We start from the raw sequence: 12,142 nt of genomic DNA, 5'->3' as shown, positions 1-12,142 counted from the left end.
TCAGTCTGTCATTTACAGAGACAGATACATAAAGAAATATTTACTTTTGCATTTGGAATAAATGTTAATTTATACATTTATACCTATTTTTTCTTTGGATCCCCCTGCAAGCAGGTTGATATTTTCTCCTGGTAATAATTCTAGTTGTTCAGTGCATTCAGTAAGTTGTCCAGACTCAAAGCTGCTCAAAGATCTGCAATTCAACATTCATAGTTTTATTTTCATATTTCTTACTTCACTCCAGTTGCTAAGTGCATTATACAGCAAACAGAAAAGACTCAAGACTAACTCCAAGTCCCACAGAGCACTTATGATTAATTCTAACCAAAAAACTCAATTACCACATACAGCAATAAGAGGCACTAGTTCTGCACCAAATTAATGAATCCAGCACCAAAGGGAAGAAGAGCCCCTTTCTCTGACAGAAGCAGTCACCTCTTCAGACCTGCAAGATTCTATTTCACTGCTTCCTTCTGTGCTTTTATTTTGAAGTCAAGGTATTTCAGTCAAAAGGATTTTACTATGATTACCACAATCATGCAGGAATGGAAAGCAATCAAGTTGTCAAATAAAAAGTAAGTATGGTCTATAATGTCTTTGAAGGTCTATTCAATGTCACAAGTATTTTTTCATGAAAAATATCAAAGGTCAGGAAATAAATGTACAAGCTACAGTTCTAAATTTCATTTAAAAAACTAAACAAAACTAAAAAAATTCAGCAGCCAAGACCACTTCTTTCCTATACTTTCCCATTAGATTAGTAAATTAAGATATTTTTAAGAACCATTGAAATACATTTTATTTAAAGTTAGCAAAAGGATTCATCTTCTGCTGAGAAAAGCAGAATAAATTTGTTATCTTTTTTCTTCAATGAAAGATTTTTTTCCTTGAATACTAAGCAGCCTCAGCAGCCAGAAAGCTACAGCAGCAATTTAGAATGATGTTACCTCTTCACTTATCTGTAAATGCCATGGCCAAGTGTTCACCCTCCCAAAAACACACCTTTCTTCTTTGCATGCCTCTACTGAGAAACTGACATTTTTAAAATCCATTAAAACGTTAATATCTCAGTTGTAAAACAATGAACTCTAAGGTACTGTTGAATAAATTAATTATACCCTTACTTTATGTAGTTAAAATCTGCTTTCAGATTGATTGAGGTATTACTATTGCTTTTCTTCAGTTCATGGACCATGTTTTGCCACTCCTGAACAGCAGCCCAGTCAGCAATGGAAATGTAACATTCACAAGCCTTGTTACCCAGGTAGTTTATCACTTCAGGTGAAGAGTCACTAGGCTTAGTCAGAACAGTTTTTCTAGTTTCTCCTGTGAAATGCAAAAATTTTATATAAACATGCACATAATACATGTTTTCAAACAGCATTTCTATTACTCAAACGGTATTTCTATGTCTTTTTTCAAGAAAACCTCTTAATTTAAGAAAATCAAATAGTTACACAACTTTTACAGTATTCTTCCATTGACTTTTTCTAAGGAAAAAAGAACCTTTTCAAAGGAGGTTTTGAAAAAATTTAGTTCATATCTGTAAAGGAGCATCAAAACAGAAAAACAGAAGAACTATATTAGGAACAAAGGAGGTTCATTTGCAAAGATGAAACAGAATACTGCAACTAAGTCTTAGTAGTTAAAAACCTCTGTGTAACTAGCGCACTTATGATACAGTTGTGTCATAAACAGTAAGGTTTATGATGATCTAAAATAAACTAGATTTAAATTAGTAACTTACAAAATATTTTACCTATTACCTTTAGTTTCATTCAGCTAGACCTCAGTACTTCAAACCCTCCTATCTACACATAATATTGGGGTTCAGAGGCATTAAGTGGTTCAGTTTAACTGCAGACAGAAACAGGTTTTCAGATTTCAGTCAGACATTACCACGGCTGTATCATTGAATGTTCTCATTTTACACACACACATTTACACAGTTGTACTTCTCTTAAAAAGAGAACACTAACCATTCAAGGAATGTTTTGGGCTGGCATTATTCACACTGTTTGAATTGGCCAACTTGAGAACAGTCTTGTCAAAGCCTGTTATACAGCAATCCACTCCAGTCATGGAGCAGAGGTGCTCCTGGTATTCCGCAGTTGCTTTTTCAAACCTAAAACAGTTCAATATTTCAGTCAGCATCTTAAACAACCAGGCTGGGTTTTTTTTTTTTTGTAAATAGACTAGATTTTGAGCATTATTTTACCCCAGTACTCAAAAAGCTCATATCACCTTCAGAAAAAGAAAGGGATTACGACAGGATAAGAGTTTACTGTTTGAATTTCCAGGTTATAGCATTTGATAAAAGCTTGTCCATAAAAGTTTTAATGTCAACTTCAAATCAAGTAGAGACAGAAGGAAACAAATGAGTTTTATATTTGACTGTCACAATTTTAATCTGCATGAGTAGAGCTGAATACTGATTAAATACATATTGTATCTCTGAAAAGATTCACTGACTGTAATTGACACAAAATTCATCAGCAGCCTTGACTCATGCCACAGTTTAAAAGACTCAGAAGCAGAACTTTCCATAGAAGGAAAAAAGTCCAAGTTTGTAGTGTCCAATTATCAGTGAAAACTTACCGCCCTTCTGCTTGTTGAGCTACGGAATTGATCCAGGAGAGGCTCTTCCCAACTACAGCAGAAGACCAGACAGCAATACCCTGAATAGCTTCAGGACAGTGAAGCTCACATAATGCTTCTACCAGCATCATAATTGTCACTTCCAATTCATTTCCCTAAATCCAAACCAAAAGTGTTAATTAATAAAACTCATCTAATGCATAACTGTGGGAAATACTCAGAAAGGGTGAAGCAGTATTTCATTATACACATCTACAAGTGCTCCTCATATCCATCCACTGCACTGCTTTTTGAAAAGCACGGGAGCCAAGGAAGAGTTTGTGCTGTGAATCCACAGCCTGAACATCAATAGTTAGCAATGTCTGGGTGGTGGTTTTGTACCTATATAAGAACTCATAAGGGAGCACGAAGTAACAAATATCTATCAAACCATCTTTGGTAAAACATTTAAGCAAATGAAGTCATGTACTGAAGAAACTATTCAAACTTTTCAAGAAGGCTTCAACTAGTTTATCCACCCACCCCACCCTGAACTTAACTGCTTGTTAAGAGAAAAAATACCCCCATGACACAGCCCTACTTCTCCTCATAGCCACAGATAAGCAACGACGTCACACTACCACAAGCTTGGGATGGCCTCACGCTAATGCAGTACCAGTTTCACAAGGTTTCCACTAAATTAGAAACTTCTCAATTGAAACTGTGAATTAACTATAGGATTCATTCCTGTGTAGTATTTGACTTCAATATTACCTCCTAACCTCCAATCCACAGTAAATAAAATTTAAAATGTGGCTTTAAATAACTCATTCTTTTACATACCACTTGGTTTAATAATTACTGATTTCCTTAGCTTAGTTCTTTTAGACTATCATGGTGACTACTTCTGCAATAGTCTACAGAGTTTGAGAAAGAGAGTACCTGAGAGATACTATTATTAGTTTTCATTTCTGTGAGTAAATCAAATCCATGCCTGACAGTCACAGCAGGCTGGCCAGCCAGCAATCCAACCCTCATGATGGAAAGTCTGATCCGTGTCAGCCAATCCTGGCATGTCTGGCGATTGGTATAAAAGAACGTCCTGATAACCTTCAGAGACAGGAAAGAAGTTTGACAACAACATTCTTCTGCACAAACCAAAATAGTTAAGTACTTAAGATTGATAACAAAGGCAGGAAGGTTTCTTTTCTCCAGTTTTCAATTAATCTTTAATTTTATTAATGTTAATGGTCTGAAATCACATGCAGCATGCAACTGGCCAGGCACACTGGTGAGCCAGAAGTCTCAATATGAACTGACTATAAATTATGTATTACTGTCAAAGTCTGGTGATTAAACAGATTATTTCAACACTGAAGAATGTTTTGCACTTAGAACTACACAACAGGGTATGTTGCTTATAATAATTACTACATTCCCCAAAAAGCAATTAAAGCTTTAAATATCTGTGTTATTTTATAACTGGACTGCTGACAATCTACAAATAAGTGACTGCTACAAATCAGAGGTAGTACAGGCTTGCTGGATTTGTACCACTATACAAGGTGGTACTCCAGAAACAAAGCCTGGTTTAACATGCTCTGTAGGAATACACCAAAGTCAAAGCCAGAGGTTTTTTAAGAGTCTCAAACTTTGTTGGAGCGGTTTTTCTGAAATTCCATGGTTAAGAAGTGAACAATCCTGAAAACACTCTTCATTCAACAGACTGTTCCAAGCCACATCAGCACTGCAAGACAGACAAACCTTTGGTGGAGAGGTAAGGGCATTGGCACATCCTTCATATGCATTGTACATCAATTTTTCCAAGTTCTCCAAATACTGCAGAAGGAGAACCAGCCTGAGCTGGTTGCTGCTGTGTCCTTCATCATTGTCTGCAGTAGTCCACTGGCTGACATCTTGATCAGGGTTTAACGTGTGGGCTGCAAGGCTCCTAATAATACCTACACATTTTACAAAACATGGGGGGAGAAAAGAGTTACCAGATGGTATTGTATTTAAATGTGCAAAGGGATAGAAATGCTATCTTTCAAAATCTATCACAAGTTAACAGTAATTATGCAGCACCTTTAAAATCTATAAGCACTGAAAAATAAAGCCATTGTTCCTCTTGCCTTAGATATGAACACCTTGGCTTCACAATCTTACCAAAAAATCTCATTAAAATAGAGTGTATTTTTTACTTTACCTTCAATTGTTTGAAATGTATCTTGGGCTCTCCCCAGAGGAGTCCGTAGCTTTGAGAGAACAGTGAACTGAGCTGCTTCCCACACAGCCCATTGCCACAGCACAGCATCCGTCTTCAACAGGTTCCGAGGGATGGTTGGCTGATCTCTCTTATCCAGTCTTTGACAGCTATAGAATAACCTTTCTAACCAATTATCCTTCCTGAAAGGAAACATCAGTGCATTAAGTTCACAGGGTAACAAGTTTATACTGTACACACTTCATCTCCCTATTGTTCACAGACAAATCTCTCACAAAATTAACTTCCAAGAAGTAATGTATATAGGAAAATATGCCCAAAGGTATGTAAGACTTTTATAAATACTAAAAAGTATAAAAAAAGTTTGAAAGTAAAGCAATGTAGTTTGTAATGATAATTACAGATTTTAAACTAAATATAACTTGGACTTGGTTGCTATAAATTCAACATTCATAGATTTCAGTTCTACAAGGACTTCTTACCCAGTTCGGTGGAGGTTTCCATACAAAATAAAACTAATGACATCAGAGAAATCCTGTGGGTGGAATGTGTTACTTGGAGCTTTGCTCATGTGACTTCTTATAGCCAAAGAAATTTCTTGTATTTCAGTGTGGGTACGGTTACTGCAGGAGGAGAGGGAAAACAACCCATGCTATAACGTACTTGAACAAACCAAAAGATGTTGTGTAAGAGAATAACACACACACACTATATATATACACCTAATGACTAGAATTAATTACACACTTTGGTATTAATACCAAGTGCTTTCAGCATTCAGGTCTTCAAGACAAATTATAGGACATAATACTGCTGAAGCTCTGGATAACATGGACCTTACAAGTATTTAGTGTTTGCTTCAAGAAGTGAAGCACAGCTTATAGAATTTATTAATTATTACTTTGTGTACTACATACTGTTCTTAGACCTGTAAAAGCATAGGAGAGATAGCAAGACACTTAGAATCATAGAGGGTTGGATGAGACCTTAAAGATCATCATGCCCAACCATAAACCCAAAACTACCCATTGTAAGCTCATGCTTTTTGATTTTGAACTAAATATGATGACAGTCCCCTGACATCATTTTTCAGGTTAAGTATCTCTGAAGAAACGAAACCATTATTTACACTGAAGTGGGTCTGAGCAACTCACCTCAACACAACATCTAAAGGAATTGACTTCAGAAGTTTTCCAAAAGCTTGTCTCACACGAGCACCACTATGGACTAGTTGTACACGACACACATCAACACACCTGCAGCACCAAAAAGGAAAGAGGTGTTCATATCTCCATTATCAGCATAATTCAAGTAATATACAGAACTCTGTGCAAGTACCTCTGTAAAAGGTCATCTGGAAGGGAGGAAGACAGGGCATGGAGGCTACTACATGCTTGAAGACAAATGTTCACATCTTCCAGAAGTGCTGAATTAAGGAGTTGAAAGGAGGAAAAAATAAGTTATTCTTGCTGGAATTAGGTAACTTCTGCACTGCTCCACATTTGTTCCCATATTATTTACAGATTTTGTAACTGAATACATCACAGAACTGTTCCACTGCTTTTGATAAATAATGGTTTGTGACTGGGAAATTTATCTACCAAAAATGTCAGTAATGTGTCCAGTCTCTTAAGACTGCAATTTATTTTAAGCAAATTGTTTAAGTAACAGGCAGGTATCCACTTAAAAAAAAATTCCTAAGAAGAATATAAGTTCTTGCACAATACAACCCTAAAGCATCCTTAAAGTAAATGAAACAAGTACAGTTGCTACTATCAGTGGGTCAAGGCTATTTAGGTACTTAATTTTGAAATGTAAAGACAGTTAAGTAAAAGTATGCAATATCTTACTGTTTGCTAAAAGTCCTTTGCAAAACTTATGAAAAGATGGGAGAGAAAATAACGGTGTATATGTTTCTGATTTCTTCATCAGAAGAGCCACTTCCAAAGCCCACGTTGTAAGTAGTTTCCTTCAAAAACCAAGAGTTTAGTCACTCTACACAGTTACAGAGGTACTTTCTGACAGAACTTGAACTACTTCATGTAGTAACTCATACTTTTATAAACAAGGTATTTCTTAACTTTAAATATGTCCCCAGTTTTCACAGCATTTTGGTAATACAGGATGGGAACTATTGCAAAAGGGTCCTTTCAGTGACCAAACCCTTTCTTTCAGTAAACTCTGATAACTCTGCTTCTACTGGATAGATCTTAGGATGGTTAAAACTTTTTTAGTTTTCATGTATAAAAACAAGCAGCTACTTTTTTTCCTCAATTTCACTAATAATGTTGAAAAAACCCCAAATACTTGATTGGTAAATTTTACCCCAAGTTTTACAAATTCAAATTACCCTGGTTTCTGAATTAATGTATACTACTGGACAAAAAAAATATTTCCCAATTTCTAAGGAGATTTTCCTTACCTGGTATCTTGAGTAAGGTTATCCTTCTTAAGGAGTAGCCCCAAAAGATTCAGTATGATTGAAAAATGTTTTTTTGTTGCCGTAGTTACAGTGCTTATAACTGCTCCATCAAACAGAGAGGGAGAGGAAGAACTGAGGCTACTGGATATGAAATGGTCATGCCTGAAAAGGCAAGGAAAAACAAACTGTAAAACTACTCCAAGATTAGAGATACTTCCCTGAAGTTTACAGGAGCAGAGAAGACATCAACAATCAGCAGCAAAAATTAAATTAACACATTCACACACAAACCACACTATGCCAAAATCCAAATATTTTGATCCGTAGCCTCAAAGAACAAAGCTACAATTTGCCATCAGTTCATTCAGGCCAGTAACCAGTTCTCAAATGTGTCTGGTATCCAATAAATATGCTTAGTGAAAAATCACCACAACTAAGAATGCAAACAGGTAAACTGGTATATTCCTTTACTTTAACAACAGTTTGCATTAATAAAGTCTAAAACATTTACATCTGTTGTTTACATCTCATTACCTCTCCTAGATCTCTCAGTAAGCTAAATAGTAAATAATCTTTCCTCATTTACTTTCAGTAGAGTTCTGCCTCAGTTATCTCTATTCAAACACAACACTTCTAATCTGTCTTTGAATAAAAGGCCAACTTTAGGCCAGGATATGCTTTCCTGGCTGAGATACAGCTTCCCTGCAATTAATGAAAGTGAAAACTAATTAAGGAAGTTTGGGAGAAAGCTTGATTGTAACAGTCTATTTATTTAAATTTCATCCCTCCAACAATATTCCAATCAGTCCATCCTAGTGCCCTGAAAAAAACTGCTGAATTATGAAGCCTCCTACCTGGAGCAGTGTGAGTACAATGTATAGAGCACTGCATACTGGACAGCAGGGAAGTGAACTGCTATGTCACCATGAACAATCATCAGGTTTTTACTTAGCAGTGCAAACACAGTTGGTGAAAGGGCCCACATCTATAAAACAATAGCAACACAAGCACAGAGACATAAAAAGTAGGATCTACTTTTAACTCTAATATTCATACCATTAATTAATGTTTTTTTCCTTCTTCCCCACAAGAAATAATGTAACTCTTATTTTCTAACTAACTATTTTCTTTCTCATTTCTTAGAAGTCTGTTAAAAGTAGTTCCTATTTTTATAGGGAAAGATGTGGCAAGTGTTCTCATACAGCTGATATTATACCAAAGGACACATACAGCTGCTTTTATCTGTCTCGAGTTTCAAAGGCAATTATTATGATGATCTTAGCATTAAACTCTTAATAATCCTGATAGGATGCTCTTCACCATAAACTGTTTTTCATTATGCATCAACTAGAGATACAACCCACCCACTGTTTCCCCTCAGTTTTAATACTGGAAGTTTTTCTAAAACTTAGGAAGTTCAAATATGATAATTTTAGTTATACAGATGTGCCCTACTGGTGTAATACATTAATTTTAAGTAATCAAGTGTTTTTTACACTTATTGCATGAACTGTCTGTTGAGCTTTTACTCACCCCAATTAATGAGTTTTTAGCATTTCCAATAGTACTTAGAGCACTGAGGTCAAATATAACAACAAACTTGGCATTATCCACATTGGATATAAGCTTCTTGAAAGAGTCATGCTGGATTTCAGAACAGGCTTCAGGAAGATGTAAACTATGGAGAAGACTATTTAAAGCACAGGTCATCTCTCCTAGAATCAACCTGTAAGCAGTCTCCAGAACGGGAATGTTCTTCAGGCTCAATACAGCTTGGTATACAGCAAGGGCTGCTGCAACAACCTTGAGAACATAATTACAGCAGTAACTGATTAGAATAGATGATAAAATACACTAATCAGCAACAAAGAATTTAAAATCACTCTTCTTTATCTATGAATAGCTTAGTCTGATACCCACAGCTACCTTCAGTTTTCTGTACCTCTTACAGAATCTACTAATTTTTTATGAGTTATTTTCTTGATCATCCACCTAACACACTAAGTATCAAAGCAAATGAACTAAGCACTTTTGTACCAAGAATGGTGGCAAACTTAATTTCTTATCAAATCTAAATGCTAAAACCAGAAGTAGCTGTATCCACCTTCTCAGAAGTTTCAGATATTCAGTTAGACTAAAATCCATATTTAAGATGAGCTAAGTTTTACAGCTTAATATATTCTAGGAAGTGCATGAAGGCTGTTGGAATATACCTGTAGAAGTTACTCTTACCTCTTTCTCCTTATGATAACGAAGAACAAGTAGTTTAGACTCTGGTATAAATAATTTCTCTACAAATGATGATGGTAGTTTTGTATTTATTTGTTCAACAATCTGGGGATAAAAACCAAAACAAGTAACTTTACTAATTTTTACTAATTATTAAATATTAATCAAAATACTGTTTTTCTATTCCCCCACAACAATAAAAACATGTACAAACCAGTGTCAACAGATTGAGGACCGAAATGACATAGTCAGTGCCACAGGTCTGACAATTTTCCATTTGATCTAATCCATAGGTGATGACCATGTCACAGTGTATGGTCATACTGGGATCCAGGCTGCCAAGTAAAACCCCAACACACTCATTGGCAGCTGTAAGCACAGCTTCAGAAAAGAACACTTGGTTTGCTGCAGTCACACATCTCATTACTCTGTACAGAACCTGCAAAATTAAAAGCACAACTGAGTTAAACTCCATTAAAAAGAGATGCAATTTAATTCTATTCACATCCATTTGGTATCTGTCCCATCACCTGCTCTGCAGCTTGGTCAGTTCTACTCTGAATAATGTCATATTGGCATTACACTTCAGAAGTGCAAGAAAAAAATAAACTTTCAACTGCTTGGTTTCCAATTCAGTTAGAGACCTACAAAACCCAAGTTCATTGTTCACAGTTTTGTTCAGTTCCACCTAACGTCAAGAAAACTCCCCTTGCAAAAGACAGATGAGTTTTCTTGAGCTTCTCTCACAAGAATCCTCTGCAGATTAAGGCAGAAGTTACATAACTGTCTTGTCTTCAGCTGGGAAATCCATACACTTATATACCCAGAAATTGTGTCCCTCAGAAAATTCTGCAAGGGCATAAATTCCAGTTGTGCAGGTCATCCCAGCAGCCACAAGACTTTGACTGCAGGTATTTTTATCTCCTCACCCACTACAGAACTATAGCAGCTACTTACCATATTATATAATATTTATTCTGAGTTTACACCATCCTATACTATAGACATAGAGAGGTTTCCTATCCAATTTAGTAGATACAATTTCAACAGGAATAAAAACCATCACATTTTATAAAATCAATCCCATAATTGGAATTCAACTTTCTACAGTGGCATAGTTATCTGAATAAACAGTAACACGGTTTCAAACATAACAAGCAAACCTAACCACATGAAGTCAATATGCCTAAAAAAGTTAGTTTCTGCTACAATTCTCATGTGCCACTATCATGATCTATACTTCAATAAAATTAATGCAGCATATTTCTTGGAAAAAACAGATTTACTCAAAGCTGAGAGTACACATATTCATGTAACATTCGTAAAACCTAAATAAATTCAGTGCTGTATGGTGACAGAACAGGTGAACAACAAAGAAAACCACAGCAAACTGGGTTCTTACATCAGTTACATAAGCTTCTGTGATGGGTGGTCCTCTGATGGGGCTGAAGCGCTCCCCAATGCTCCTCACCACTGTGCTGAACACCCTCAGCAGCGCCGCCAGCTTGGGCAGCGACACCGAGGGAGGAGGGATGTCCTCGTCCACTGACTCCCCAGAGGCCACGTGGCTGAGGTCCTGCAGCACACCAGGTTTATGTATCAGCACACACCCTTAATTACACATGGCTAAAACATCAAAATATGAGACTGAAAATACTTATCTCTTTTCCACACGTTAAACTGGACAATCCAATTACAGATGGATTTATCCAATATCTCTTAACTACACACACATACAAAGGTGGGATACAGGCACACAATGGCAATGAGAAGTCACAAAGTACAAGACTAGATCTTGTAAATTAAGCCTGAGGCTTATGAAGTTCCTGGTCTATGTAACATGATCATCTGTATTGCTGCACTGTTACAACAATTGTCTGCACACTTTTACCACTCTTCCAAAAATTCCCATCCCCAAACTGGAGTCGAGATGTTTGACTGGCCATTCCCATCACACATGCAAACTACGTCGATCTGGAGACCAAGAGTTCACTAACAGCCTACTCCATGCCAGCTGGCACCAGTGCCTGGGAACATTCCCAGAAGTGCTGATCTCATTAGCCTTGGTCTACCCCACTGTGAGATAAACACATTGGCTGGAGGCACCTCCTCCATGTTAGCACACGTTATCTTAAAACTCTTCCGTGACTAAGAATACACACATTGACCAGAGCAGCAGCCAGCTTGATAAGCAGTGATTTACTGCCCTGCCCTGTGAATCCCAAAGCTGCCCCAGCAAAGGCCCTGCTGTACAGAGGACACTGACCAAATCATTGGTTCTGCTCTGAGTGAAACAAATTATGCTCCAAGTACAATTTTACCTACAGGACCTGCATATTAACATACACCATACAGTATAATCTACTATAAGTTATGTATTCATATTCAAAAAACAGCACTCCCCCCCAATCCCAAAGCTCTTCCTTTAATGACAGCATCAGATAAACTCTATGCCCTGTTAACAAAGCAAAGGTTGCAAAGTCAAAATTAAGTACATTAAATGAATATAATCTAGTTTTCCATCAGTTCCTGCTGCATTATTTCCTGCACTATATAATCTGCTGCTTTATTTTAAAAGGACAGATTTATCATCCATTTTTTGAAGCATTAAGATTTCCTCTCTCCTCCCAACAGTTACTAGTTCTGGAACATTCTGACATTGGACAATTAAAGAAAACACTAATGTCTTC

At 36.6% G+C, this 12,142-nt stretch overlaps 1 protein-coding gene across 1 annotated transcript in view; it reads right to left on the bottom strand.

Moving 5' to 3' along the window:
* SMG1 (SMG1 nonsense mediated mRNA decay associated PI3K related kinase) overlaps positions 1 to 12,142 on the bottom strand; it is a gene marked incomplete at its 5' end in the record, with an annotated part of 60,058 nt that overhangs the window by 27,656 nt on the left and 20,260 nt on the right. Inside the window, 17 exons of the mRNA XM_083872574.1 lie at positions 84 to 193; positions 1,125 to 1,326; positions 1,980 to 2,125; positions 2,599 to 2,753; positions 3,520 to 3,687; positions 4,342 to 4,538; positions 4,784 to 4,983; positions 5,284 to 5,424; positions 5,956 to 6,057; positions 6,140 to 6,227; positions 6,652 to 6,770; positions 7,224 to 7,385; positions 8,078 to 8,208; positions 8,757 to 9,026; positions 9,456 to 9,557; positions 9,667 to 9,891; positions 10,855 to 11,028. Of these exons, the coding sequence (XP_083728700.1) occupies positions 84 to 193; positions 1,125 to 1,326; positions 1,980 to 2,125; positions 2,599 to 2,753; positions 3,520 to 3,687; positions 4,342 to 4,538; positions 4,784 to 4,983; positions 5,284 to 5,424; positions 5,956 to 6,057; positions 6,140 to 6,227; positions 6,652 to 6,770; positions 7,224 to 7,385; positions 8,078 to 8,208; positions 8,757 to 9,026; positions 9,456 to 9,557; positions 9,667 to 9,891; positions 10,855 to 11,028 (2,692 nt within the window). The remainder of the gene's footprint in view (positions 1 to 83; positions 194 to 1,124; positions 1,327 to 1,979; positions 2,126 to 2,598; positions 2,754 to 3,519; positions 3,688 to 4,341; positions 4,539 to 4,783; positions 4,984 to 5,283; positions 5,425 to 5,955; positions 6,058 to 6,139; positions 6,228 to 6,651; positions 6,771 to 7,223; positions 7,386 to 8,077; positions 8,209 to 8,756; positions 9,027 to 9,455; positions 9,558 to 9,666; positions 9,892 to 10,854; positions 11,029 to 12,142) is intronic.

This window comes from Zosterops lateralis (assembly GCF_965231275.1).
Source record: "Zosterops lateralis genome assembly, chromosome: 15".
Classification (NCBI taxonomy): Eukaryota; Metazoa; Chordata; class Aves; order Passeriformes; family Zosteropidae; genus Zosterops; species Zosterops lateralis.
This window is presented reverse-complemented; position numbering and strand designations above follow the sequence as displayed.